This window comes from Anoplophora glabripennis, unplaced genomic scaffold (genome assembly GCF_000390285.2).
Source record: "Anoplophora glabripennis isolate ALB-LARVAE unplaced genomic scaffold, Agla_2.0 scaffold539, whole genome shotgun sequence".
In the NCBI taxonomy this organism is placed as follows: Eukaryota; Metazoa; Arthropoda; class Insecta; order Coleoptera; family Cerambycidae; genus Anoplophora; species Anoplophora glabripennis.
This window is the reverse complement of record NW_019416773.1, coordinates 202858-229873: the sequence shown is the minus strand read 5'-3', so window position 1 is coordinate 229873 and position 27016 is coordinate 202858. Positions and strand designations below refer to the sequence as shown.

At 31.7% G+C, this 27016-nt stretch overlaps 2 protein-coding genes across 6 annotated transcripts in view; one reads left to right on the top strand and one right to left on the bottom strand.

Annotated features, from left to right (window-relative positions):
- The window catches only part of LOC108911883 (pericentriolar material 1 protein), a 26096-nt gene extending 4530 nt beyond the window's left edge, over positions 1 to 21566 (top strand). For 2 of the 4 annotated variants that reach the window (XM_018716954.1, XM_018716953.1), the window contains 14 exons: positions 8 to 418; positions 3669 to 3807; positions 3974 to 4235; positions 4415 to 4798; positions 4851 to 5275; positions 7640 to 8128; positions 10124 to 10331; positions 14467 to 14589; positions 14700 to 14908; positions 16115 to 16313; positions 18154 to 18291; positions 18343 to 18393; positions 21204 to 21270; positions 21416 to 21566. In XM_018716954.1, the coding sequence (XP_018572470.1) occupies positions 8 to 418; positions 3669 to 3807; positions 3974 to 4235; positions 4415 to 4798; positions 4851 to 5275; positions 7640 to 8128; positions 10124 to 10331; positions 14467 to 14589; positions 14700 to 14908; positions 16115 to 16313; positions 18154 to 18291; positions 18343 to 18393; positions 21204 to 21270; positions 21416 to 21453 (3143 nt within the window). In that variant the 3' untranslated portion in view covers positions 21454 to 21566. Of the gene's footprint in view, positions 1 to 7; positions 419 to 3668; positions 3808 to 3973; positions 4236 to 4414; positions 4799 to 4850; positions 5276 to 7639; positions 8129 to 10123; positions 10332 to 14466; positions 14590 to 14658; positions 14909 to 16114; positions 16314 to 18153; positions 18292 to 18342; positions 18394 to 21203; positions 21271 to 21415 lie in introns of those variants that run through there. The other 2 variants (XM_018716955.1, XM_018716956.1) reach the window with 2 other exon arrangements.
- On the bottom strand, positions 21554 to 27016 carry LOC108911884. 2 transcript variants are annotated; one of them, XM_018716958.1, is made up of 2 exons: positions 26605 to 27016; positions 21554 to 21806 (listed from the first exon to the last, which is right to left on the bottom strand). In XM_018716958.1, exons 1-2 carry the CDS (start codon positions 26924 to 26926, stop codon positions 21694 to 21696), a joined length of 435 nt encoding a protein of 144 aa, XP_018572474.1. In that variant the 5' UTR covers positions 26927 to 27016; the 3' UTR covers positions 21554 to 21693. The 2 variants fall into 2 exon arrangements, with proteins under 2 accessions (XP_018572474.1, XP_018572473.1); XM_018716957.1 differs by having other exon boundaries at positions 21709 to 22018.

The following is a 27016-nucleotide window of genomic DNA, read 5'->3' as shown; positions in this document are numbered from 1 at the left end:
TTTATAGGTGGGCAGGTAAAGAAAATTGTCACCATGAAAGACCAGCTGCGAAAACTTAAAGACATGTTGGAACTTGTGAAAACTACTGAGAATATAATGCAAAACACAAATGCTTCAGCTGAGGCACAAGCTGTTGCTTACGATATCTGTACTTCGGCTGAAAACTTTTTGGAAAAGGATGTTCAAAAACCAAGATTACAGTCTCAAGTTCAAAACGAAACCAACGTTTTGAGAAATGATAATTACAGCAGTACAATAGCCAGTGATAATCAACCTAAAGAAGTTAATAAACGGTCCATTGAACAAGGATGCAGAGGGTTGAAGCCTAGAATAACTAGCCATAATGAAAAATTGTCCTTACAAGCTGAACTTGAAGCCAAGAAGAAAGAATTGGAAGAGATAATGGGAAAACATAAAGGTACTTGATTATTTACTTACACTTATTCGAAAATTATTATTACCATGTTAAAATTTGCTTGCTAATTTAATTACAGAAAACATACGTCAGTAAATAGATAATGATATCATGATTGTTTGTTTTTGGCACCAATTTAATTAACGCTTCTCATTTTGTTGGTTATTTAAAATCGAAATACTTACTATAAAATTTTTATAAACTAAACATACCAGATGGCGCAAACTACAGTGTCTACCATATAGTTTGTTTCACATTAGGTTTTTTTTTCAAAAATCGGATCTGACTCGAATTTTATGGGCTAAAAATTAAGTAAAAAATGCACAGAATAAAAGCCTAATTCGTGTATTTGTAAAGGTCGAGGGTCATATTATTTATAACAAAAGAAAAAAAAAAAGATTGCTCTTTTTTTGAGTTTTTCGCCTATATCTCCAAAAATAAGCCTCTAATCGACAGGAGGTATACTTATCGATTTTCTTCCTGAGGAAATTTGCTACAAAGATAGACGTTTACCAAAGCTCTTAAATTTTTTTTTTACATTGCAAAATTAGCAGTAAAAAAAAAGCAAAATTTTCAGAATTAAATAAAAAGAACAAATTTGATTAAAATTGGATGAAACTACAGGAAAAGATAACCGTTGGGCAATACAATACAATTTATTAAATAAAACATGGTAGAATTGAATATATCAGTTCTTTTAAATACTATAAAATACAATACTTATATGTAACATTCAATATTATTCTAGAAACAATTTACGGAATAAGTGTAAAAGGTAATTTTGAGACGATATTTTATGTCGACCTCTTCTGAGCACGGTAAATTTTCATTCATGCATCATTTTTTTTCAAAGAAATAATTGATTTTTGTTTTTAAATATGTAAAAAGACCTCCTTACTTTTCAAAATATCGAAAGCACAATGAAATTATAAAAGAAAACGTGAAAAGTCAATAAAAATGTATTTTTCTGGATCTAGCGCTGACTTTCACAGACTTTTGCTTACACCACTCGAAAGAGCAGAAAAAAATAAATTGATTAAAAAACAGCATAGAGAAGTCGAGCGCAACATGGGCACTATGATGTCACAGCACTTCCCTCTCCTGGCTACCGCTCAGCCACGCGGACCGCCGCGCGGATCACGCTGTCTTTAACGAACGTTTACTTGGTCACTTCTTGGTCAAATCCATTAAAAAAAAATTCAGCGTATAAAGGAAGTTTTCTACTTTACAACGAGACCAAGTTTATTCCAAAATATTAAATAAAACAGCCAAAATACCGTTTAAAGAAAAAAAAAATTATCGGCTCCAATTGGTCAGATCGAGACGCTTTTTTTTTTAATTCATGTTTATTTAAGCACTATTTGATGTAATTGGTTTGAAATCTGTATATTAAAAAATTGCCGAGATAAGAACCCTAGTTACTGTTTTTTTGTTTTTTGTTAATAACTTTTTTATTTTGCATCTTAAAAATCTGAAATTTGCACAGATGTGAGATAATGTAATTACCTTTCGAACATTTTCTACAAAATTTCGATATCTTGACTTGGGCAGAAAATATAAGCGCTCGTGTTTTCGACTTTATAATTTTGCAATAGACCGCCATTTTGAAATTTGGGGTCTGAATTGCGGGTATTTGTTGAGCACCCCAACGGTTATCTTTTCCTGTAGTTTGATCCAATTTCAGTCAAATTTGTTCTTTTTATTTAATTCTGTAAATTTTGCACATTTTTTCTTTCACTGCTAATTTTGCAATGTAAAAAAATGTTTGCGAGCTTTTGCTTTGTAGCAAATTTCCTCAGGAAGAAAATCAATAAGTATACCTCGTGTCAATTAGAGGCTTATTTCTCGGAGATATCAGCGAAAAACTGAAAAAAGCAATAATTTTTTTTTCTTTTATTATAAACAATATGACACTCGACCTCGACCTTTATTTAATTTTAAGCCCATAAAATTCGAGTTAGACCTAATTTTTGAAACCGCCATGTGTTTGGTCTAATTCGCCCGGATTATTATTTTTAGTAACATTGTATTGGACAAATTGGCTATAAATAGGCTAATTTCATAAGCAAATAATTTTTTTATCATTTCCGGTTTAATAGGAAGTAGCCATGTTAATGAACAGTGTTGTGCAAAAGGGAAATTCAAGAGCTGAGTAAAATAGAAAAAAAATGCAATTTTTTTCTAGTCTTGAAGATTATTTTTTGAATTACAATTTTCTTTTGCAATAACCATTGTGGTGCATATTAAAATTTGGTACAAATAATTATGTTAAATATGTTGTTAGTTTTTTACTGTCTTGTAGAACTCAGTAGGTTCGATCTTTAGCAGCATTTTGCATTTTTGGAATTTGATGATGAATAACATTTGAAGAGAAATGTCACCTATTTTGTTTATCTTGAAATTTTGGGAAAAAAAAAAGATTTTGGATATTTTTTTTAGAAAACCAAAATACGTGGACTTTTTAAACATTATTATGATACTTTTTAACCATGGTGCTTATGTCGAAAATAACTAATATTCACCTTTTATTTTTCAATTTTGAATTAAGCTTATAACAATATATCACATAATATGGTATTCTTTCTTGTTTCCTTCAAAATATCCGAGTTATCCATTTGTACAAAGAACATTTGAAAACCAAAAATCCAACTAGTACTTTAAAAAAACTTTGATAGTACTGTCAAATTTTTATTGGCAATATTAAAGTTCAGATAATTAAGGCCTGCACATACATACGCGGTAATGTAAGTGGTGGTGGTAGCGATAGCGGTGGCGTTTGAATGTAACGTATAGAAATAAATGGGTCAAAACATACATGACGCTGCTTGTCAGCGGTACGAGCGGTCTTTGTATTTGAATTCGAATTGGAATAACGCCACTGCCACCACTTACATTACCGCGTATGTATGTGCAGGCCTTTAATGTTGCAGTTTTCAGTTGAAATAAAGCCGGATATCCTTCAAATTAATTAATTAATTAATTAATTAATCAAAATTAATCATTAAGTTTGAAGTATTTCTCACTCTTCTTTACGTAAAAATTGCTGTTTTAATACTCTAAACTTTTGTTGGACTAATAGTGGCATGCTTTGTTTTCAAAGTATTATTTGTAAAGCAGATTGAAAATTATTGAGGTGTTATAGTTTTGCTATATAAAAAAACACTAAAAGTTAACCAAAGGGGACATATTTCGGGAGATATGAGAACATTCCGTTCTTACTTTTCCAAATTATCCTAATCTATATATATTTTAGCCAGTACATCAAATTTAAACCATGATGTTGGAGCAGATGTTAAATCTGAATTTAGCTGTACAAGTAATGCAATTAACGAAGGTTGGGTTCCACTTATACCACCACAGAGTCACCATGCAGATTCAGACAGGTTTTCTAGGTATTTATGAATAAAAAACATATTGTTATTACGTAAACATATGTTATTTGCTTTGAAAATTTTTTACTTAATTAGAGATTACTTTTTACAAGTTGCATTATTTTAAATAAAATGTTTAAATGAATTTCGAATTTTATATTTGTAAATCTCAATTAAATTTTTTTAGTGACGAGGAGGACATTAACGACTATTCAGCAATGCATGACAATCATAATGTTTTAAATTTACCGAGTTCTAACTTCTCTCATTTAAAAACCAAAAAATTCAGATCTGTTCCTTGCGACGATTACATTCAGCCTTCTGAATTTGAGAGACCACGGGGTATATCTCGTACACCTGAGCGAAATGATAGAAGTAATTCGGCAGCTACTTCAGGATACGTAAGAGAGCACCCCAGGTCAAACACTGAGCAGGAAACCAGGACTCAGGTAAACAAATGCATAATACTACCTTGATTTAATGAGACAAACTGTTTTCAATGTGGGTGAGATATAACCTACAAAACGATCCTATTCTTTATGTTATTAATATAAAATGGTATTCATAAGCAGTTGAAAGATTCATAATCATTTAGAAATATTTAGTTTATCTGTAACTGTATGTGCAGGTTCAAAAACAACTCCAGCTAATCAAAAGTGTGTGTGATTCGATGTTAGAGCAGCAATCGGCAGCAAGCCAGCAATCGAATGTACAACAATTGCGTAACAACTTAACACCATCTCCTCTCTATTCTGAACCAAGGCGATATGCTTCTCCAAATCCTCATACAATGAACGCACTAAACGTCATAAATCCAAATACGGACGCACCTTGGTTTCCTGGAAGTAATATGCACGGCAATTTGAATGCCGATATCAACAACTATCAGAACTGGTTAGCAACGAACACCATACAAACACAGTCATTTATGTTGAATACATTAAATCAGTGTTGTCAGATGTTGTGGTTGCAACAGAGGGAGCTAGTGTCGCTGAGAAATACAGTTACTTTGGTGAGCAGAATCGATAACAAACATGTAAAAAATAATAATCATTTATTTACAGCTTCAGGAAAGGATGGAGAGCAACCCCTACGGAGGACACTCCGACCAACTCCCTTCTACTCTCCAAACTCCTCAAGACCAACGGTCCTCCGCCCAATACCGCCCCGTCCCTAATCAAAAAGTTAACCATGTTTCTGCTGCTTTCTCTTTGCCTAATCTGAATCAGTATAACGCACCACCGTCTAACCTTGATCTGAATTACATTAATCAAAATAATGTGCAGAGTGGCCGTTTGTTAGATCCGTGTTTAAATAATGTTAATCACCTGAATGCGACACAAGGTGTTGAACATGCTAACAATATCTTGCATGGCGTGAATTCCAATATTAACCACTCGTTGCCCAATCAGATGTGGAATGGCCAAGCTCTAAATAACCAAGTAGCTCCAGGAAATAGAGCTAATAATTATTGGGACAATTTTCGCAGGTAATTTTTTTTTAACATAAATTAGCTGTATTTTATTTATTTTGTTATTATTTTTTTGTTTATTAATATTATTCCCTTTGCCTATAACTTGTCTATATTTCCTTATTGAACATTATATGTGGAAAGTCTACAATGCGTCTTTTTTGAAGGTAGGTATACAGTTATTGATTAAATTACTACAAATTAAGTCTTATGTCTTAAGAGGAGTGAAAATACTTTCCATTTAAATAATAATACAGGACGATTGTTAAACATGTACATATATTGTAATCAGTGGTATAGTCTTTCCGATCTCAATTGAAGACCAAAGAGCTAGGCAGTTTTTACCAGGTTTGGTCGCTACAACTCGGCATTGGAATATTTGAAAAACTTGTTCCCATATTTATTTAGCCATACCCAATTACAGGTCTTGTTGAAGAAGGCGTGCGGGGGCAAACACCGCACACATACAGCCGTACTGTGCGACCGGCCATAAATTTCAGTTGTTTGTTTATTATAAGCACCTTCTATTACAATTGCGAAAGGAAGAAATAAGCGGGATATTTTGTTTACTAATAATATTACATGGCATTTTGGAGACCTTTTGAAAGGGAACAAAACGAAATTTACCATCAATATAATAAAATTGTTTGAGGACATAAATAATTANCAATTGCGAAAGGAAGAAATAAGCGGGATATTTTGTTTACTAATAATATTACATGGCATTTTGGAGACCTTTTGAAAGGGAACAAAACAAAATTCCGCCAGACAATATTGGTTTAGTAGAACCGGTTGTTGATGAAACAGATTTAGAATTTAAAAATAAAGATTTACATGTTCAATGTCAGCATCTCATATTAAATATTTACGATTGTTTCAAAAAGCCAGAAAATGAAAAATCAGAATGAAATTGTAAATGGAATTCACATATTAACTAAAGTTTCAGTGTCCACAATTTTTCGTGTTATTAAACAAGGTGTTATAGATCATTGCGTAAATTTATAATTTATATAAAGAAAATTGAGGACATAAATAATTAAAATATGTTGTTGGCCAAATGAACATATAATAGAAATTTTCTACACATTATATACAAATTATTATATTTTACCTTTAGCAGAAGACTTTTTTAGGGAAGCCTATGAATTTTAAATTTTATTGCTAGGCGTTTTTATACATCTTCAACTGACTGGAAAGACTATAGTTTACTGTTTTTTTTTTTTGTAAAAAAGTAATACTTAAAATTAATATGCTTGGTTTTTTAAGACAAAAGTTGTTGACAACAGTTTTTCCTACAAATTCCAACTTTTTGTATGAAATTCAAAGAAAAAAGTTACAGATATATGTATAAGCATCTTTTTAGACAATATGTCAAAAAAACTGAAATATTTTCATAAAAGTGTTTATGTCCTCTTCCTGTCATTGCCATTCCTATCTATCTTCACAATTTTTATGTACCTACATAAGTATTGAGGGATAGCCACCTTACACCAAAACCAAATTTGTATTTGGAATATTTCTTTTATCCACTTATCAATCCTGGTATACAATTTTCACCGTATGTGTATAGAAAATACGTTTTACCATTTCACTATTCCTTTAAACCACCATATTTCACTTGAATGAGTCACTAAAAAGATTGATTAAATATACTTGGGGGGGGATGTATAATTTTCAGTGACTTTTTAGCAGTCTTTTGTCTTGAAAACCTAACCAAGTTAGAAGCGATATCTCTGAACTATATCAGTTATACAAATTTTCTGTACTGTATAAGACAGTTTACAACTCAAAAATTAATCTTCTGTTCTGAATGTGTTGTAAGAATGTAAAAAGTATTAATGTCATTCATATAGACTAGATATCTCTTATGTAAATCTGAAAGAATATGATTTATAACTCTTTAGAACGTCTAAGGAACATTTTTGAGACCAAAAGGCATTCTGATGAATTCATAATGATGTGAAAAACTTTTATGATATGCTCGCTTGGGGAGATAGGGAAAAAGCAACTATATATGACGATAAAACAGGTGATGCACAGGCCAAGATATTTCGTCAGTTTTCTCAGCGATGGTATCTACCTACTATTTCGCTATTTAATTTTACAACTGCCCGTCATTTTTCTGTAGCACACTTCGCAGAATGAACTTGCTTTCAGAATTTTTGCACATCTTCCTCCGCCCCCCTTATAACTGTGGAAGTTTATGCATTATTGAAATAAAAAACTTTACAAAAAAAATTGTAGTTAAATAAAAAAATTATTTATCTTTTAATAAATGCTTAATTTAAGATTTGGGATAAACTTGAATTAACTTAATACTTTTAGTGCGAAGTAAGAACTAATACTGAAAAATTGTTACAAAATACTTTATTTCGTTTTTAGTTATTCACGTCAAAATCTCCTATCTACAAAAAACAATGAGGTTTTGCAAAATCCATCTTGCTTAGATCGATCAAACATCTCCAATGAACGAACCAATCCGTTTAGTTTAATGACTTTCTCAAAAAGTAATTCAGAACAGGATTCCACAAGCACTTCACAGGAAAATACACCTCAAAGGAGAGGTCCCTCATTCCGATTAGGCAGGCACGAAAACACTAATGTGTCCGTCATACCTCCACCGGACGTTTTAAATGTGAATCACAACAGTAAAGTTAATGGACATTTAGACTTATCGTCCAGTGCTCATCATGATAATACTGAAGATGTCAACATAGGTCTTCAGATGCTCCTGAACTTAAATGCTTATAATGATACCTGCTCCAATCATTCCAATCTATCGGAAGAGCAAATTTTTAAAGAATGTATTCCAGGACAGTCGCTCAGGAGGAACGAGTGGAACGACGAAGTTAGTGAGGAACAGCTGCCAAAGTAAGCACAAATACTGATACATATCTAGGTTAAGCCGTTAACCACAAAAATATATTTTTCAATATACCGTCCGTACGATATTTGTTGAAATAGAATTCCAAGAAGACCCCTGCAACACTTTCTTGAAATTAACTGCTTTCGACAACCGAGGTAGAAAGAGGTTGGCGGAGTGGTGTTCACCTTAGCAGCTTGCAGTGCGTACTGTGTTTTGCAGTTACGAAGGAGTGTTTCTTAATTTCTTTTCTTGGAATTCTATTTTAACATATATTGTACGGACTGTCCAGGGTGTTGAAATTCCAATTTAAAAAGAATTCTATTAATAACTCGCTGCTTTTCTTGTTTAACGGTCAATTGAAATCTTGCAGCCTTTGACTAATTTTTTATGTAATTTTGATTAAAAAACATATTGAAGTACATAAGAGTACATCACTATTTTTCAAAGTTTTGAGAAGATTTCGAACTGTAAGTTTATATGTATATAACAAAAACAATAAATAAAAATGTTTTCTTACTTGGTAAAGGAACTTCAAATACATAAATGCTAATAATTGCCCACTGTAAAGCACAAACATTTTTACAGCTATATATCCATCTGTATGATGGAAGGAATTAAGCCAGTGGCGGATGGTGACATTGAGAATAGGTGAAGCGTATTCATTGATTGACTAAAACGAAAAAAAGCGCTGCAGGCGAAAATTTTCAAGGTCAAATGAATCTGGAAATTTTTAATTGCATTCGTAATATTACCGAAAAACTGATGTTCACGAGAAAGATTTTCATTTAGATTTTATAAAAAATAGAAATATTAGTTCGACTTGCGAACATTAACGCACACCGTATATGTATGTTCCAAAGAAGCTTTGTGCTTACGACAGCTTTTTTTCCATATCGAGAGAATAAGGCACAGGTCTCTCGCAATTTAAAAAGTCCTTTTTGTCCTCAATTTTCCATGTGGAAAATGGCGTTTCCAATAAAATACATACTGGATCATACATAGGAAACATTTGTACAATTATTATACAAAACAAATATTAACAAAGAACTGTTATAATCGTGCATTGGCGAACCGTATCGTATAAACTGTTTAAAGGCAGGTGATGAGCATCGAGCGATGAAAATACTGCTTCAATTTCTGCCGTGTTTGACTGATTTCGATCCGTGTCACTTGCTTATGCTGTATGCTGTAGGATACGAGGTTGATGTTCGCGCTCAACGAAGGCAATGTTTTTCTAGAAGGCGTTCACTACGTAACTATTCTGTTTATTTCTGCATATTAAACAAACACAATACACGTACAATATAAAATTATACCTAAATTATAAAATTTACATAAAATTAAAAATAATTTTAAATTGCACAACCAAACAGAAATTTTAGGTGAAGCGGTGCATCACTTGCGTCACCTGGCGAGCCGTCACTGAATTAAGCGATGAACTAATTGCTCTAAATGTGCATTTGCAGAGGTGGTAGACATATTGAACATTTATTTTTAATATTAATTTTATTATTTTGTCTTGGTTTACGTCGGAATATAACTAAATTAAAATCTCGTTTTAAATTGATCTAACTTCTAAATTAGATTAATATAATTAAGAGAACTTATTCCAGTCTTCTAGTAAACAATGTCTTTCAGCCATGTGTGGTATGCACAGTAAAAAATTGGTGGTGTTGATGGCTATTACCACCCCTTTTGCTTCATTAATGCTTACATCTTTTAAAATTAATTAAAAAATGTGCCACCCTGAAATAAATGTGTGTGTAACGTTTCTATGGTTAATTTAAAAAATAATGATTTTAAATGAAAAGTAGTTTACGGAAAGTCCTATTATTTATTAACCAAAGAATATGTGGGTAACCGTTTGACCTACTTTTTTGCAGCATACCGAATAATGTAAATTTTTACATAATGTTGTCCTCAATTTTTCTAAAATGAAGAAGTATATTCATAAAAAGAAAATGTGAAAATACACCACTGTATTAATAATATTGTTTTAGAACAAAACTTTTTGATGAGCTTAGAGAAAATGTCTATAAAGAAGTTGCATCGTTAATATCAGCAAATGAAACAAGACCTCACTTCCTGATTCAATTATTTAGAGATCTTCAAATGATAGGATCTGATTCGTTGAGACTGAAGATTTTGCAATCTATACAAATGGTTATTACTCATTCATTGATGTCGTCTCAAAACTCAAACAAACATGTAAGTGTTTTTTTAATTTATATATTATGTGTTAGTTAATACCAAATTTGGACCTTTCTTTCAATTTGAAATTTTTTGCATAGTGGGATGAAAGATTTTAATTCTCTAAAGAGTTATTTTTGATTTACTTAATATGTATTTAATCATTTTTTGATTTTCAATGGTTTCATCCAATTAAAAAGTACAAAATGAAAATGTGACAAACAAGAAAGTGTAATTATATATTATTATATGTAGAACTTTCCAAAAATTAAGTTACGGTGAACTAAATATATAATTTTTTCTCTGAAATTATAAAATAACAAAGACAGAGATAATAATCTGAACACTTGGAAAATATTTTTGTAAACCCCCATTTATTGGCTTGATAAGTATCTTATGTTTATGTAATATTTTATACAGGGTGAGATGGGAGAATCGCACCAAACTCCAACAATAGATTGTACACGTTAAAATAATAAGAAAAATATTTGTTTTCAAGTTATAGCTTAATTACAAATTTTAATAATTTGAAATCAAAGTGTTATATTTCATGTTCGTAAGTAGGATATTTGTCACTCATTTCATGTTGCAATAGTTAAAAGTGTTACAAAATGCCAAGAACTTATTCAAATTTAGAATATGCAAATATGGTGTTTGTTTATGGTTTTTGTAATGGCTATTGAAGAATATTGTCAACGGTTTCTACATCACAGATGACCAGATAAAAATTTATTTATTAGAATTTTCAACAAACTGTGTGAAGTAACATTCACCCGTGACGGTATAACTAATAATCGGAACCCTGATGTATGGTCAGACGAAAATCAAAGCAACACTGGAAAGTAATTTTCAGTATAGGTTTTCGGTAAACGTGTTGAGTGGTATAATCGATATGTAGTTATTTAATTGGACCTTTCATTTTGGAGAATCAACTCACAAGAGACAACTACAAAAAAATTTACAAAATGAATTACAAGTACTACTAGAGGATGTCCTTTAAATATGAGAATGCGAATCTACTACCAGCACGATGGAGCTCCTGCACATTTCGCTCGTCCTGTCAAGCTACATTTGAAGGAGAGGTTTCTAGGGCGTTGAATTGACCACGGTGGTCCTATTAGTTGACCTCCAGGATCTCCAGACCTCACAGCACTATATTACTGTTTATGGGGCTGCACAGTGGTCGGAAATCCGAGAAAGCTGGACAAAAGTCCAAAAAGGTTTGCATCATCACCAAAAGTGGGGACCTTGTTTTTCAGGTCGCTGAAACTGAATTTGCAGTCAAAAGTCACAAATTCAAGATGGCTGATATATCACATTAATTTATTGAATCTAATAGAAATTTCGAGTGCCTCTGGTATTGAGGTCGCGTAAAGCGTATGTAATATCGGAGTGTGAGGTTATTGAGGTAATTAATAATAATTGTTAATAAAGTACGAAAGGTAAATATGTGCGATATAAGACATGTATTTGCAATGAATTCCTTATTTCGAACGAAACAATTTCTAAATACTATTGAAACTTATTCTTGTTATAAAACTTATTCTTGTTATAAAACTTATTCTAATTATTTAGCTTATTCTAATACATATGTGTCATTCGCATCGTCATCATCTATCACATAACCGTCAGAGCATGAAAACATTATCACCATAGGTTTGGTTGAAAAGTTTTTCTCATTTTCATCTATCTTGCACCCTTTTAAAAAATGTTGAACTAAAAACATGATTTGCATATCTAAATTTTCGTGGAATTCTCCTTTCAAAAATCGAAAAAACTCTTTTTTCATGCACGTAATTTTACTGTCGAAAATGATAAATTATGAATTGAAAGATCATAGATAATAAGTTCATATATAATTTTTTTTAAACAGGTTTTTAGTGACGTCATTTTATTTTCGTATTCTCAGCAAACCCGCCATCTTTGGGAGTGCGCCATATTGGATTTAGAATGACGTCACTTAGCTAACCATGCATTGTCATCTAAACTAAACGTTTATGCAAAATTTCTGCTCAATCGGTTGGGGATAACTTTTAAAATTCAGTTGCAAGATTTGACCCATACTAACAAGGCAAGTTAAATAAAAGCCTGTAAAAATAGGAAACACGAAAAAATGCATGTTCATAAAAAAAAACAATTTGAATTAGAAAGCTTGTTTGGAATGCGAAGAGACACTAAAATGGCAGCTATTGTATAACTAAGGCCTCTTACAATAGTAAACCGGCTGTACACGGAGGCACACAAAATGACTCGGAACCCAAATTTGGAAAAATCCGGAGGTTTTCTTTTTTGATACATGAAATTGACACTCCTGTACGCATTTTCCAACTTTTAATAGTGCGGGAAATCTTGGGATCACAACTATTTTGATAATTTACGATTGATGTGATCTGAAATCGATGAAAAATGCAAGATGTTTTTGTTAAAACAATAATAACATGCAACTTTCGAAAAATGAGGTTCTAGATGAGCCTACTTACCTCCAGGAACACCTACCCCTATTGCGCACAACCATTCGTACGCTAGTAAAAATTTGCACGTATTTTCAATTCCCTACTTTTCGAAGTGTCAGTGGCTAGTGAAATATGCTAATGTGTTACAGTATACTTCTGATAGTTGCTGTAGTCTACAGACATGGGCCAGCTATCTGTCTCTTTAAAGAATTACGCAGTGACTTCTTCTCTAAAATATTCTGAAGTATTAAACGCAAACCAACGACTTTAAAATTTCGACTTTTGTCTAGCTTTTTCAGAATTCTGGCCACTGTGGGCTGGTTCAAAAATGAAGTGTATAAAGTTAGATTGAACACTCGGGAGGCACTACAACAGCACTTATTAAAGAAAGACATGCAGCAATTAGGAGAGTTATAGACGCCCTTTGTAGACGAAGGAGAAAGTGTTTAGAGGTCAATGGTGTTGTTTTTTTAACATTTAATCAAAGAACGCTATGATTAATAGAATTAATTTCTTTTTATTAAAATGGCTTGAAAACAAATGAAAATCACATAGGTAATAACATTTTAGTCTTATTATTTTAAAATGTATAATCAATTCCTGGAGTTTGGTGCGATTCTCCTGATTCACCCTGTATACAATTTTACTTATGAAAACAACTATATTATGCGGAGTTTTGATTATTTTTAATTGCCAGTAATTCTACTTTATGTAAATGCTATTTTGTCTAATGGCTGATTTACATTTTGAGAAGTAACAAGTGCAGGTGAGAAGTGATTAGTTAACCTGTTTTTATGGTGTTAAGTGTTAAGTGTAAACAAAAAGTTCACACAATGGTAAGTGCTTCTTACAAGTCCAAAGTGTCGGTACAGAATGGAGGACGAACAACGATTAGAATTATTGTGAAACATTTTAAACAAGACAGTCGCAGTCATCGCATCAAAAATCGAACATGAATTGTTAGTTGAAATCGAAAAACCTAAGAGATTATACCAGAGAAAATGTATAAGCAGAAGATTTCAGTATGGAGCTAGTAATAAGCCTTTCCAGGAACTGATTAATGAGGATCCAAATGAATTTTGTAATTCAATGCGAATGACGGAAGATAAATTTAATGAATTACTGACTATTGTTGGACCAACTATAGCAAAATCGGATACATTTATGAGATGTGTATTATCTTCAAAAATGAATCTACAAATATTTCTGTATAATGATTAATACTGGATGCAGCTTACACACACTTTCGCATCTATTTAGAGTATCCAAAGCAGCTATATCATTGATGATTCCTAAAATCTGTGATGCTATATATAGTTCTTCAGTCCATTTCATGATAGGAATATCGTTCGTACTTATTTACTTGTCAAAAATAACGGCCTGTCAAACAGTTAAATAGTGTAGTTCGGGCGGGCCACGTTTGGGCGGCGCTACGATTGCGGGGAGTACGCGGGTGTGCGGGGTTAGCTACTTAACAGAGAAAATAGACCGTGCTTCTATTCACTTTACTTTGCACTCGCACTTCGCACTTGCACTAATCACTTAACAGCGTGAGCGTTTACACTTTGATTTTACTTATCACTTAACACCTGCACTTCTTACCTGCACTTGCTACTTAACAAAATGTAAATCAGCCATAAGATGATACATTATTAGTGAAAAGTGGAGTAATAGATTATGCATACTTTATTTTTTTTCAGTCTTTAGAATCTCAACAAACCTCTAGTGACCTTGAAGGCACACAAATTCCCGAATATTTTTCTTTGCAATCTACCGTATGGTCCAAACCCATGAAAAACTCATTGGGAACAAGAAACACCAGTGTAAGTATAAGATTATATTAACTAAATTTGTTTCTTCATTGGTTCATTCTTTTTATTTTTTGCTTTTAGAATTAAAATGCAGGTTACAATATTTCAGTGATTAATTTTAGATCAATGCAGAAGTTCAAAACACATTTAAAGGAGCTATTCCATTTTTAAATGAGCACGAAGATGAAGTTATTCAAAGTGCCCTTCTGTCGTCTTTGAAGCAGATTTTATTAGGATCTGAATCCTTTAAGGATTTAGTAAAAGACACTGTGTTTCAGAAACACTTTTCAAATGTTTTGGACGAGGTGCTTGAACAGTATCGAGGAAAAAGGTAAGTTAAATTTTTTTTACATAGTAAAAAGCATTTGCCAGCATTTAAGAGACTATACATTTTTTTTTGTGACAGTCGTAAAATGGTATGTAGGAAGGCTGCCTTTGACCTTTAAAAATTTTAATTTCCGTTATGAAAATGAATTTTTTTTAACATTTTTCTTGTAATTTTCATACACTTACATTCCTAAGATGCTTCAGTAAATCTCACTTAAAATTTTACTATATAAATAAATTTAATTTTGATTCCACTAAAAATTAATACTTTACACACAAAGTCAAGTACCTGCCTTATTACAAACACTACCTCGGAAACCGATAAACTGGAAACTAAATTAAAAGTAATAAAATGCAGCCATTGAATGAAATGTCAGCCACTTTCATTTTGCTGAATTAACGTCGACTTTTCCTTTGCTCGCCTAGCCTCCTGTTATCATATCACATCAGGTGAATTGATAATATTTAATTCACCTAAACTAGACCAATGTCAGAAGTCATCAACTCTGAGATTCACAAACTAAACAAAGTGCTTTAAAAAATAGTAACAAATACTTTTTATTAAAAGCTTGAATTGATTTTAAAAAGATATTTCAAATCTATTTTATTACTTTAGTATTTTTTATTTGTTTTCTATTATGTACATTTTGTAAAGCAAAAATTATTTTAAAACTATTTTTTTTATTTAAAAAATAGTTTTTCTTATATATTCCCATCCACATGCCAATATTAGTTAATACGCGAAAAATATAAAGTTTTTAAAAACATTTGAAAATAAAATTTTCTTAATAGTCGATGATTCGTCCACTCAAGGTAATATGGTGACTTAAAAATAACATGTCGCAAGGTCATACAAAAGCAATGTTACAAAATTGTTTTCCATTGTAATTTCGCACTCCATCACATAGTTGATTTAAAAAGGTAACACTTTCAATCAAGTTCGGGTGCTGCCCAGTGGCGGCACAGATAATAGTTTAGGTGCATTTTAAAAAACTAATTATAACTTGACTATTTATTTCATTAAAAAAAAAGAATTTCAGATTCACATTTAAAAAATCGACTCCCACTTATAGTTACACCCGGTATGTTTGAAAATTTATTGATACACATACTGCTGATCGTGTAAAGTGTTACTAACATTTATTCCAATTATAAGAAACTTTCCCAAGTGGTATGTATTATTTACTGATAACCAACTGATTTTTTTTAGTGTTCGTGACGTTAAAGTGCATTTAATACAAACTTTAAATGAACTATTATGTGGAGAGCTTTCATTTATCCAGTTAATACAAGAAACTAACCCTGAGCAGTGTCTTATGAATTGCAGCAATGATATTGAGCTAAACGCTAAAAATTGTGCTTCAGTTCCAATATATGAATCTCAAAGTAATAATACTGGTACATCACAGGTGATTATATTATATTATTTGTATTGCTTATTATTTTTTATTGAATGAAGGACATTTGTTTTTGTTGTTTGTTTATTGGTGTTAATATGCAAAGGTATGCAAGTTTATATTCTTTGGAAAATTGTAATATACAGGATGTTGCAATTATTCCAACAAAATTCCTGCAGATGGTTTTCCGACAAAAATTAAGAAAAAAGTTCATAATGAATGTAGGTCCGCAAACACTTCATTTTTCATACTTGATGATACAGTTCTCTTTGTGCTTATGATTTATACAACATACAAGAAATAAAAATTAATTAAATTTTTATATGTTTTATAAAATGCTAAACATTGTTAATAATTCCTCAGTTTACGATGGATTATTAATATTGCCATTGATAAAACCAAATTCGATTGATTATAATATAAAAAAAACCCATTCATTAGTTACCAAATTTTGTAAAAACTACACAATTCCATCCAAAAACATTTAAAAAATATGCAAGTGTCTTAGAGAGACTAAATGTTAAACAGAAGTTGACAGAGAATATGTTAAATGACATGAGTAATTGGCTGGCATCTCAATTTTCTTTATACAGAGTGATTGGTGACCAAAAATGAAACCTCGTATTCTTTGGTGAATTTTAAGGGGTCTTTCCTATAAAGTTTTTTTCTAGAACGCTTTGTTAAAAAGATACAGTATTAAACTTCAAAAAATATTTTTAATTAATTAATTAATGCATATCGTGATTCGCCATTTTCCTCAAAAACATTGCGTTTTACGAAACACATCAAGAGACAAAAAGTTTCTAAATTCAATGGCTTTCTAGCTAACTAATAATTAAAATTTAATTTGCGACCAAATTTTTCTGATTCCAAAGACAAGGGGGCCCACGAAAAAGTGTCTTAAGGGGGTTTCTCGCCAACATGTCATAAAACCCCTATGTACCAAATTTAATGATTTTCGTACAACATGGTTTTGAGATATAAAAGAGACTATTCTTAGGGGCAGATTTCAGGGGGCTGTAACTCCGAAAGAGGGGGACCAGTTGGCAAAAAGAAAAAATACGGGTCTCCTAAATTTGTCTAAAGAATTTATGACCAAATTTTGTTGCATGAATTTCGCGACACCCTGTATAGTAATTTGTAGAAAATTGAAAACCGAATCCAAAAATATCATGGTTGTTACCGTGGCGCAGTGGTGTACTATTTTAGTTAGGAAAATATGCTACCGATACCCTCTGCCACTGGATCATCTAAATTTTAGAAAAAGGCCCCAGATTTTGGACAATATTTACATAAATACATGCCCAATTTCAAATTATTTACTTACTGGTTTTTAAATTATATAAAAAATTCAAAATATTTTTTCAGTTTAACACCCTGTATCTTTTTAACGAAGCATCCTAGATAAAAATTTTATATGAAAGACTCCTCTTAAAATTCACCAAAAAATATGAGGTTTCATTTTTGGTCACCGTTTGTGAATCACCCATAACGCTTCGTTTATCAATGAAATATTGCAACATCTTGTATAAGCTTTACATATCCTTTTGTCAAAATTGAAAAATTTGCAGAAAGGCATTAATTTATCGTTTTTACCTTAGAATTTAAACCTTTGTGAGTCATGATAATTCACCAAAAAAATATGAGGTTTAATTTTTGGTCACCGTTTGTGAATCACCCATACGCCTCGTTTATCAATGAAATATTGCAACATCCTGTATAAGCTTTACATATCCTTTTGTCAAAATTGAAAAATTTGCAGAAAGGCATTAATTTATCTTTTTTACCTTAGAATTTAAACCTTTGTGAATCATGATTATAGAATAAACTACAATTTTTGAATTTTTTCTAGGTTGTTGATAACATTCAGAATGGAGACTTAGCCGAAGCTGACCAGAGTAGAATCTTGAGTGACGATATTGAAGAAGAAGGTGCAGTGGGAGGTATTTTAGAAAATACGCAAGGTACCGACACTAAAACTGCGACACAAGTAAGAAATATTATTTATTTTGAAACGGTAGCAAAATATTTTCTTTTACAGAGCAACTGCGAGGAGATTGAGATGACAATTGACTTCTCTTGTAATGGCGAGGTAAACATAGAATTAATTACTGATAAATAATAAGGTGATTTAAAAATATCATACAGTGTTACTAGAAAATAGGTCAGTAGGTAGCCATTAAATATATATGTATATTTTTTGAGCGAAAGTAATGGGGCTTTCTTTTTCAAAATGCAGAGTGTCAAGGCATCAAGGCTACAACTTAAAAAAAAAGGTTTATTTATAATTCTATTGTTTTTCAAGACATTCGTTTCAAATTTTTTTATAAAACTTTAAAAAATTTAATAATTCACATCTCATGTAACTTTAGGGCTTCAATGTTTTATATTTTAGATCGGAGGATTGTTTCTTTTAATTTTTTTAGTAAAAGTTGGATTTTTGGATTGAAAAAAAAAATGTCAAGGTGGACATCTTGAAAGGGCACCGATCGGCTCAGGTACGGACAGGGAATGTTGGTAGGGATAGGACGAGTGGATCACAGTTGACACGCCCCTAAGACCGTTAGCCAAGTAGTGGCAAAGATGAGCGAGAAGAAAGTACAACCATCTTTTGTGCAACAGATTATCATAAAATTTTTGACATGGGAGGGGGGTCCGCCCTGCTGAAATTTTGCAAAAATTGCGACAGCAGTTTGCTGAAAACACTCTTTCACAACCCTGCATGTTTTTTTGACACAAAGCCTTCACTGAAGGACGAGAGACGGTTAAAAATGAATCCCACGATTGGCAGCCCAGAACCAGCTTAACTGATGGACACATTCAAGCAGTTCGTGACCTTCTGGAGAACGATTGTCGTCTGACAGTCGCAGAAATCACATGTGAAGCAAAGATCAGTATCGGGAGTATCCATTACCGTCATTCGAGATGAGCTTGGTTTGTCAAGTGTCGGCTCGTTGGGTGCCACGCCTTCTCTCGGGGGAACAGAAGAATGTTCTTCTTGACATTTGCCAACGGCATTTGCGATGGTACCATAACGAAGGGGACGCATTTCTCGACCGTATAGTGACTTGCAATGAGACTTGGGTCCACTATTATACTCCCAAAAGTAAGCAAGTGGAAGTGCAAAAAAAACGAGAGGCCGCTCCAGTCAAGGCCAAATCGCACTTGTCAGCGGGTAAAGTTCTCGCTATAGTTTTTTGGGACTCCTGCTGGATTTTCTACACGAGCAGAGAACAATTAATGCTGGTTACTACTGCAGACTTCTTGAGCAGGTTAGGGCCGCTTATCGAAGCAAAAGACGCCGCCAACCCATAAGGAACATCATTTTGCTCCATGATAATGCTCGACCACATACGGCAAACCAAACATGCCAGAAATTGGAAGAAATGTTCTGGAAAACTCTCGAACACACACCCTACAGTCCGGACCTGTCCCCATGTGATTATCACATGTTCGGACCATTGAAAGAGGCTTTGGGAGGGCAGCGTTTCGCTAGTGACGCAGAGGTGGAGGCGTTTGTACGCACTGGCTAATGACCCGCCATCCTTCTTTCTACAGTGACGGAATCAAAAAGCTTCTAATCAGGTGGGAAAAATGTGTTTCAAAGGAAGGTGATTATGTAGAAAAATGAGAAATTTTTTGTGAACTTAATTTTATCAATAAAAAAAAAAATATTCTCGTTTATATTTCAATGGCCCTCATATTTTCTAACTTAAAATTGGAACATTCTTGTAACACTGTAACTAGCAAATATATCTGATGATTTACCCAGTTTCGTTTTAAAATTTAAATTTTATATTTTCAGTTCTTTTATTACGAAAATATTGTTTGTTTTGCTATTTACAGTTTATGATAAAAAGTCAGTCACTTGACAATATTTGAATAAAAAATTTGAAAAAACCGATGCCTACAGTATGTTTGACCTACACTACATGCCTACTCAATTTTGCAGATCTCTGCATTTTATTTATCTAGTTACGCTACCCCACAATACAAACCAAATACATATACGTAATCCAACAATTCTACTCTATCGTCAGCGCTTTGATCTTTTTCCTTATACAGGGTATAGCAAAAGTACCGGAACGGCAGAATAACTCGGCGGGAGAGCATTTTAGATTAAAATGTTTCTCCCTGGCTATCCGATGGTGACCTTAACATTGACCCATTTGAAAAATCACATTTAACTGAAATGATCTTTAAGGACAAGGTCACCATTGGATCGCCAGGGAGAAATCCTGAAACTTTTGTATTTAACATTTTTCTCTAAAATGCTCTCCCGCCAAGTTATTCTGCCGTTTCTGCACCTTTGTTTGACCTTGTGGGGGCCCCAAGGTCAAAAGGGAGGGGTCACTCAAGGTCATATCTGAATGTAAAATTCTCCCCTTTTCATTTCTGGGGTCAAAAGTATAGGGTCCCATTTGAAAAATCACATTTGACCTTGAAATGATATTCAAGGTCAATGTCAAGATCACCATCGGATAGCCATCTTGAGAAATCTTGAAACTTTTGTCTATAACATTTTTCTCTAAAATGCTCTCCCTCCGAGTTATTCTGCCGTTTCGGTACTTTTGCTATACCCTGTATATTATTATACAGGGTGTCCTAGAAATATATGTCAAAATTTTAACTATGTATTTAGCTAATCAAACGCAACAGCTTTTTACTAATAAATCTTCAATGCACTTATTTCTGGGACGCCCTGTATATTCGTCAGTTTGTTAGATTCTTGTTTGTGGCAACATATTAGATTATAAATAATAATTCATAACATTACATTTTAGATTAAAAGTACATGTTAGTATTGACAATATATTTTGAATTGTAGGATACGAAAAGATATATTTCATAGATAATAATTGAATGTTGAATAACACCATAACTTTGTGTATTAATTTTCAGGGATTAGATCAGGTACCGACAAGACTACCCATTAAAGTCAAGTCCAGATCGGCAACGCCAAATAAAGGTAGGGAATTATTCAACTTACTCTATCTAAATTTCTAATAGGATCCGTTTCCAGGAACGGATTATACATATTCAAAGTTGAAGATACTACTGTATAGGCGAATATTATCTAAAATGTGTTATTAACAAATGCTTTTTTTTTTTAGATCGATCGAACTCTCAACCAGATCAAGACCCATTTTAAGTTCCACATTTTTTGTTGTAAATAGTTAATAGTGCTTCAAAGTGTTATATTTTTTTTGCTTGAGTATATTTATTATATATAGAAATGAAACACGATAAACTTTCAATAATTAACATTAGTTTTTATTACAAAATAATTACAAAAATACGAAACAATTCACAAGTTACTGATATCTGTACCTGAACAGTTTGATAAATTGATAATGTGAACTAAATTAAAAATAAGTTACTAAGCTTCGTTTCAATACCAATGGTAAATACTAACACCATGTGTTTCCCTTAGAATGTCTTCCAACAAACTCTGATGTTCCCGGTCCTCTATATGACTTTTTTTTCGCTTTTCCACATTACTTTCTGTAGAAACACAAACTTTTATTCTACAAGAATTAAAATAATATATACAGGTAATGTTACAAACTTAGTATTATTTTTTATTTAAATATAATGTCCCATTATACATCGAGGTAGATCAGGAATATTGTGAGTTGGTTTTCGTAAATATACAGGCTTTTGGGCAGGTGGAGAGTATACTTCTTGGTCTGAAGGACAATGGAGAGGACATTTATCTGAAAGTAGATTTCAGATCACCTTAATTGAATTGAATTCAGGGCGACCAAGAAACGATGGACAACCTCTCGGATATGGCTAGGCCTTGCAAAAACAATATAAAGTTGAATCATTGTTATATTGGGCCTCTCCATGTAGATTTACTAGTTCTTGAATTCAAGACTCGTAAATCAGTTGTTCATTGTATCATTTATATTTTATTAAATTTAAATAATTTTTGGGCAAAAACTTATTTCCTATTTCTACAGAGCCTAGAGCCTTCATAAATGATTGCAAGCCACGTGACCGGTAACTGTGTTTGGTACAGTAATTTTCCTTTGCATTGGCTATTAATTTCGGTAAAATTAAAACGATAAGATCCAGATTATATTAAAACAACATTCTATTTCACCGGCTGTGATTGGTGTAATTTTTCATGAGATTTTCTTCAACCGATCAGTGATTGCATTATCTCGAGAGTAATGGTTTGTCATTGTTCATTGTAAATGAATCATTGGTGACGCCAAGATTTAGGGAATTTTTGTCACCAGTACCAGCCCTGTAATGTTCATTGCCTAAACTTGGCGGTCAAGTGGCTAGTAAACATTTATGAAGGCTCCGTACTAATGTACGATAGCGATACAAACTTACCGATAACTACTTTGGCAATCCGGGAACAAAGTACCTTTGGCAATCTTGGCTCGAAAAAAATTTGTAGGCCTTTTTTCTTATATTTTATAGCCATTTTTAAGTAAAAAAGATATACTTCCTAAAAACAATTGGCAAGGCAAATGAGATTTTATAGTACGTACTTATTTTGCAGCAAAAATGACTAATTTTTGTTTTCACGTATATATTTATTACTATCGAGATATATCGAAAATAGTATGGTATATTCATAGTTACATGTTCATCTCAAAAGTGAATTTTTGTATCGAAATTAAACAAGTATACGTTTTTCACTTACAAATGTTCAGAAATCTTAAAAACTTTAAAAAATAGGCCTATATATCAGTAGATTAAACACAGTAGAAAATGCCTAAACAGAGTTTTTACTCAAAAATTATCCAAATTTAATGGAAAACAAAAAAGTTACAATTAAAACTTCATTTTCAACTCTTAACTACTCTAACTAATAAATCTACTCAAATCTGAGAGATTTCCCACCATTTCTAGACACCTTGTATATATAAATGTGTATCAACAGGAATGTATGTATGTCGAGACAAAAATGTGATTTACAGGGTATTTCAGAAAGACCTCCCGTAAATATAGGGTAGTACGACAAAAAATAAAAATTTTTTTACTTATGAACTATGTCTATCTCCTCTTGTTTTCGAGATACAGAGTGACAAAATAAAATTTTTAAGTTTCCAAACGGTGCGAAATATTTTTATGATATTTGGAATTCCAGGATTTTTAAAGATGCCAAATACGCTGGTCTAATTATTTTTTGTATATTTCATAGAGGGCGCTAGTTATGGTACATTACTACTACATTTTAAGTTTTAATTTTTTTAAAGTTAGGTTTTTTACCATTAGGGCTCCAATTTCTAATGTACAATTTTATTTTCCAAAAATAATGTATTCTTGTTAAAACTTCTTAATGAGGACGGTTTTCGAGAAAAAAAAGCTTTTAATTGAAATTTTACAATATTACGATGTATAAAATAAGTGCCTTTTCTCAAAGAAGGCTTATGTCAAAATTTATTGATGGGTGTCTCATAAACAACGCATACATTCTTAGTACTATTTTAAACTCTAATTAACTTTATATCAAAATTTTAGTGACTAATTAGTCATTACTAACTACAGTCACTAACAATCACTAAAATTTTGTTATAAGGTTAATTAGAGTTTAAAATATTAGTAAGAATGTATGCGTTGTTTAAGAGACATCCATCAATAAGTTTTGACATACCTAAACCTACTTTGAGAAAAGTCACTTATTTTATACACGGTAATATTGCAAGAGTTCAATTAAAAGCCTTTTTTTCTCGAAAACCGTCCACATTAGGAAGTTCTAACAAGAGCACATTATTTTTAGAAAATAAAATTGTACATTAAAAATTGGAGCCTGAATGGTAAAAAACCTAATCTTTAAAAAATTAGACCTTAAAATGTAATAGGAATGTAGCATAACTAGCGCGCTCTATGAAATATAAAAAAAATAATTAGACCAGCGTATTTGGCATCCTTAAAAACTCCGGAACACCAAATTTCATAAATATATTTCGCACCGTTTGGAAACTCGTAATAATTCTATTTAAAAAAATTTATTTTGTCGCTCTGTATCTCGAAAACAAGATGAGATAGACATATAGTTCATATGACAAAAAATTCTTATTTTTTATCGTACTAGCACCCCCTGTATTTACGGGAGGTCTTTCTGAAACACCCTGTATATGCTACATAAAATACCAGAAATTTCATGAAAAAGTGATGCTACTAATGCTATTATATTATCAGATGTTAAAATAAAAAATAGAAACAAAATGTGGATCATTTTAATAGAACACTCTATATATACAGGGTGTATTTAAATGATTACACTACCACATAGTAGACAGTATCGAGATCAAAATATGATAATTATGCCAAACAAATTGCTTCATCGACGAGTCACAGGGTTTATATTGAAATTAACAGATATTTTTCATTAACTGTGAGGCCAATTATCATTAAACTTTGGCATGAGGTTATGAGGTGACAGTAATATATCCTATTAGCATATAAAATTTCAGCTCAATATAAACCTGAAGTGCTATTATTAGAACCCAACCTCAAAGTAAAAAATGTATTTTTTTTAGTACTCACTGTGTAAAATTGTTCATAATTTTGTCCAGTGGTGTAACATTTTATGTTATGCCAAATAAATCATCCTGTAACTGGCAAAAATTGGCCTCAAAACTATCTGGCAGCATTTGTGCTCTTTCATTTAAATACATCCTATCCTATAGATTAAAATTTTTTTAACATCTATCACCTATTATCTAAATCTTTTGATTGTATCTGTTTACTCTTAAAAATAGATCCATCACAATTTACACTTCATTTGTGAAAGAACACTGATAATATAAACAATCCATTTAAAACATAATTTATATGTTTTACGTTTTATAAAAAAGAAAATAGTATCTGATTAAAAGCATCACAAAAATAAAATTGTCATAATTTTACATATCTTAAGAACCTAATTAGTGATTATTGTGGGTGAATATTACTGTACTTTAAAAAAATTCTTGCTATTTCAAAACAATACATTTGAATAGGCCGTTTTTTACGATTTCAACAATATAAAAAGTTTGAAAGATCGCTAATAAGGTAAATATAATCAAAAAAGAACATGCCTCGGCTTGGTTGTAGGCTTCTGTAACTAAGTATCATTAATAGTTGAACAATTTTGGGTTGGTTGCCGCGTCATCGCGATGGATGGGATTATATGGGCTATCATTAACTTGAAAAACTCCATTATTCTTCTTGAAACTGTTAAAATAATTTTATAATCTGACATGTAAATATCTAAATATACCGAGAGCTTTACATTTTGAAACATTACTGTAATAAATTTTTCACTTATTATAAATGTACATTATACACTCTTATACAATATTAAAACATGAATTACATTTTCTATTTGCCTTAGAATATTTATGAAATAATATTGAGAGACTGTTAAAAATACAACCAAATTATTGAGAAACTTAAATTATAATATAATTAAATAAATTATTTTAAGCACAATGTTTCTTATCAAGTTAGATTGTGGACTGTAGAATGTCTCTTTTTGAAGAAGTTATATATGCATATATTTTCTCAAATATATATACGACATTTGATGTAGATTGATGAAACTTGAGCCAGTGATATAAGTACTTTGCTAAGTCCATTTATGACAATTACAGCAACTTTTAATTTTTAATGGTATTTCTAAGAAACAAGATCTATTTCATTTTATTCGAAAACTGAGCTTGTCTTTTAGAGATGATTTTTAAAATTTTACAGCTTATCACTTCTATGAAATAATTTGAATATTTAACACTGAAACCACTTATATGAAAAAAAAATCTAAGAATTTTTTTGTTAGAAATACAATTTCAAATGTAAAACATCTAATATAATTATTGGCCTAGAAATGTTGATTTCTCACTAAAAATTATCTAATCATACTTAAATTGTTGTAGAACGAACTGTTTTTAGAGTTATTTTCGATTTACTCTGTGTGAGCAAGAAATATGGTTTATTTTTAAATTTAAAAAATCGGAACGTAGAAACGGCTCGTTTACGAAGATAGTTGAAACCGTATAAAAACTAAAAGTCGGCATCTCTTTATTGTGCAAGTCGGCATTTCTTTATTTTATTGTGCCCGGGGAGTCCGGGCATACTACTAAAGATATGACGACTTTTAGTTTTTATACGGTTTCAACTATCTTCGTAAACACTATACCATTATAGTGACATACAATTTATACCTTATTAATTTATTTAAAGGATAAATTCTCCTCCTCATTATATTACCATTAAAGTGACATACAGTATACGAAAAAAGTTATATGTAGGTAAGTATCTAATTTATGTATAATGTATAAAGAAAATTTATGATTACCTGTTTGCCGCCTTTTTTTGAATTCAACAAATTCGTCGCGGTGATCCCAACGACGTTTCCTGTTTACTTGCCGCGGAATATTTTCCGTTTGCATTGCTTCATAACATAAATTATTGTTATTGTTATATTGAATATCCATATTGCTTGTATTATTATCCATTCGTGCAGTTTGGTTTGTTTGGGCAGCGTTTTTTTCTTCTAAATATACTTGGGGTTGATAACCGTAATATGCATTTGAGGAAACATTTGTTAAAATATTTACTCTTGACCCAATGTCATTCATATTATCTTGAACTATAGGAATCATATTGTAACTTAACATTTCTCACTATTACTTTATACCCGTACTTAACCGTCGTCACCTTCTATTTTTGAGGTTGCGTAGCTCGAATGATTACAGCTGTGTTAACAA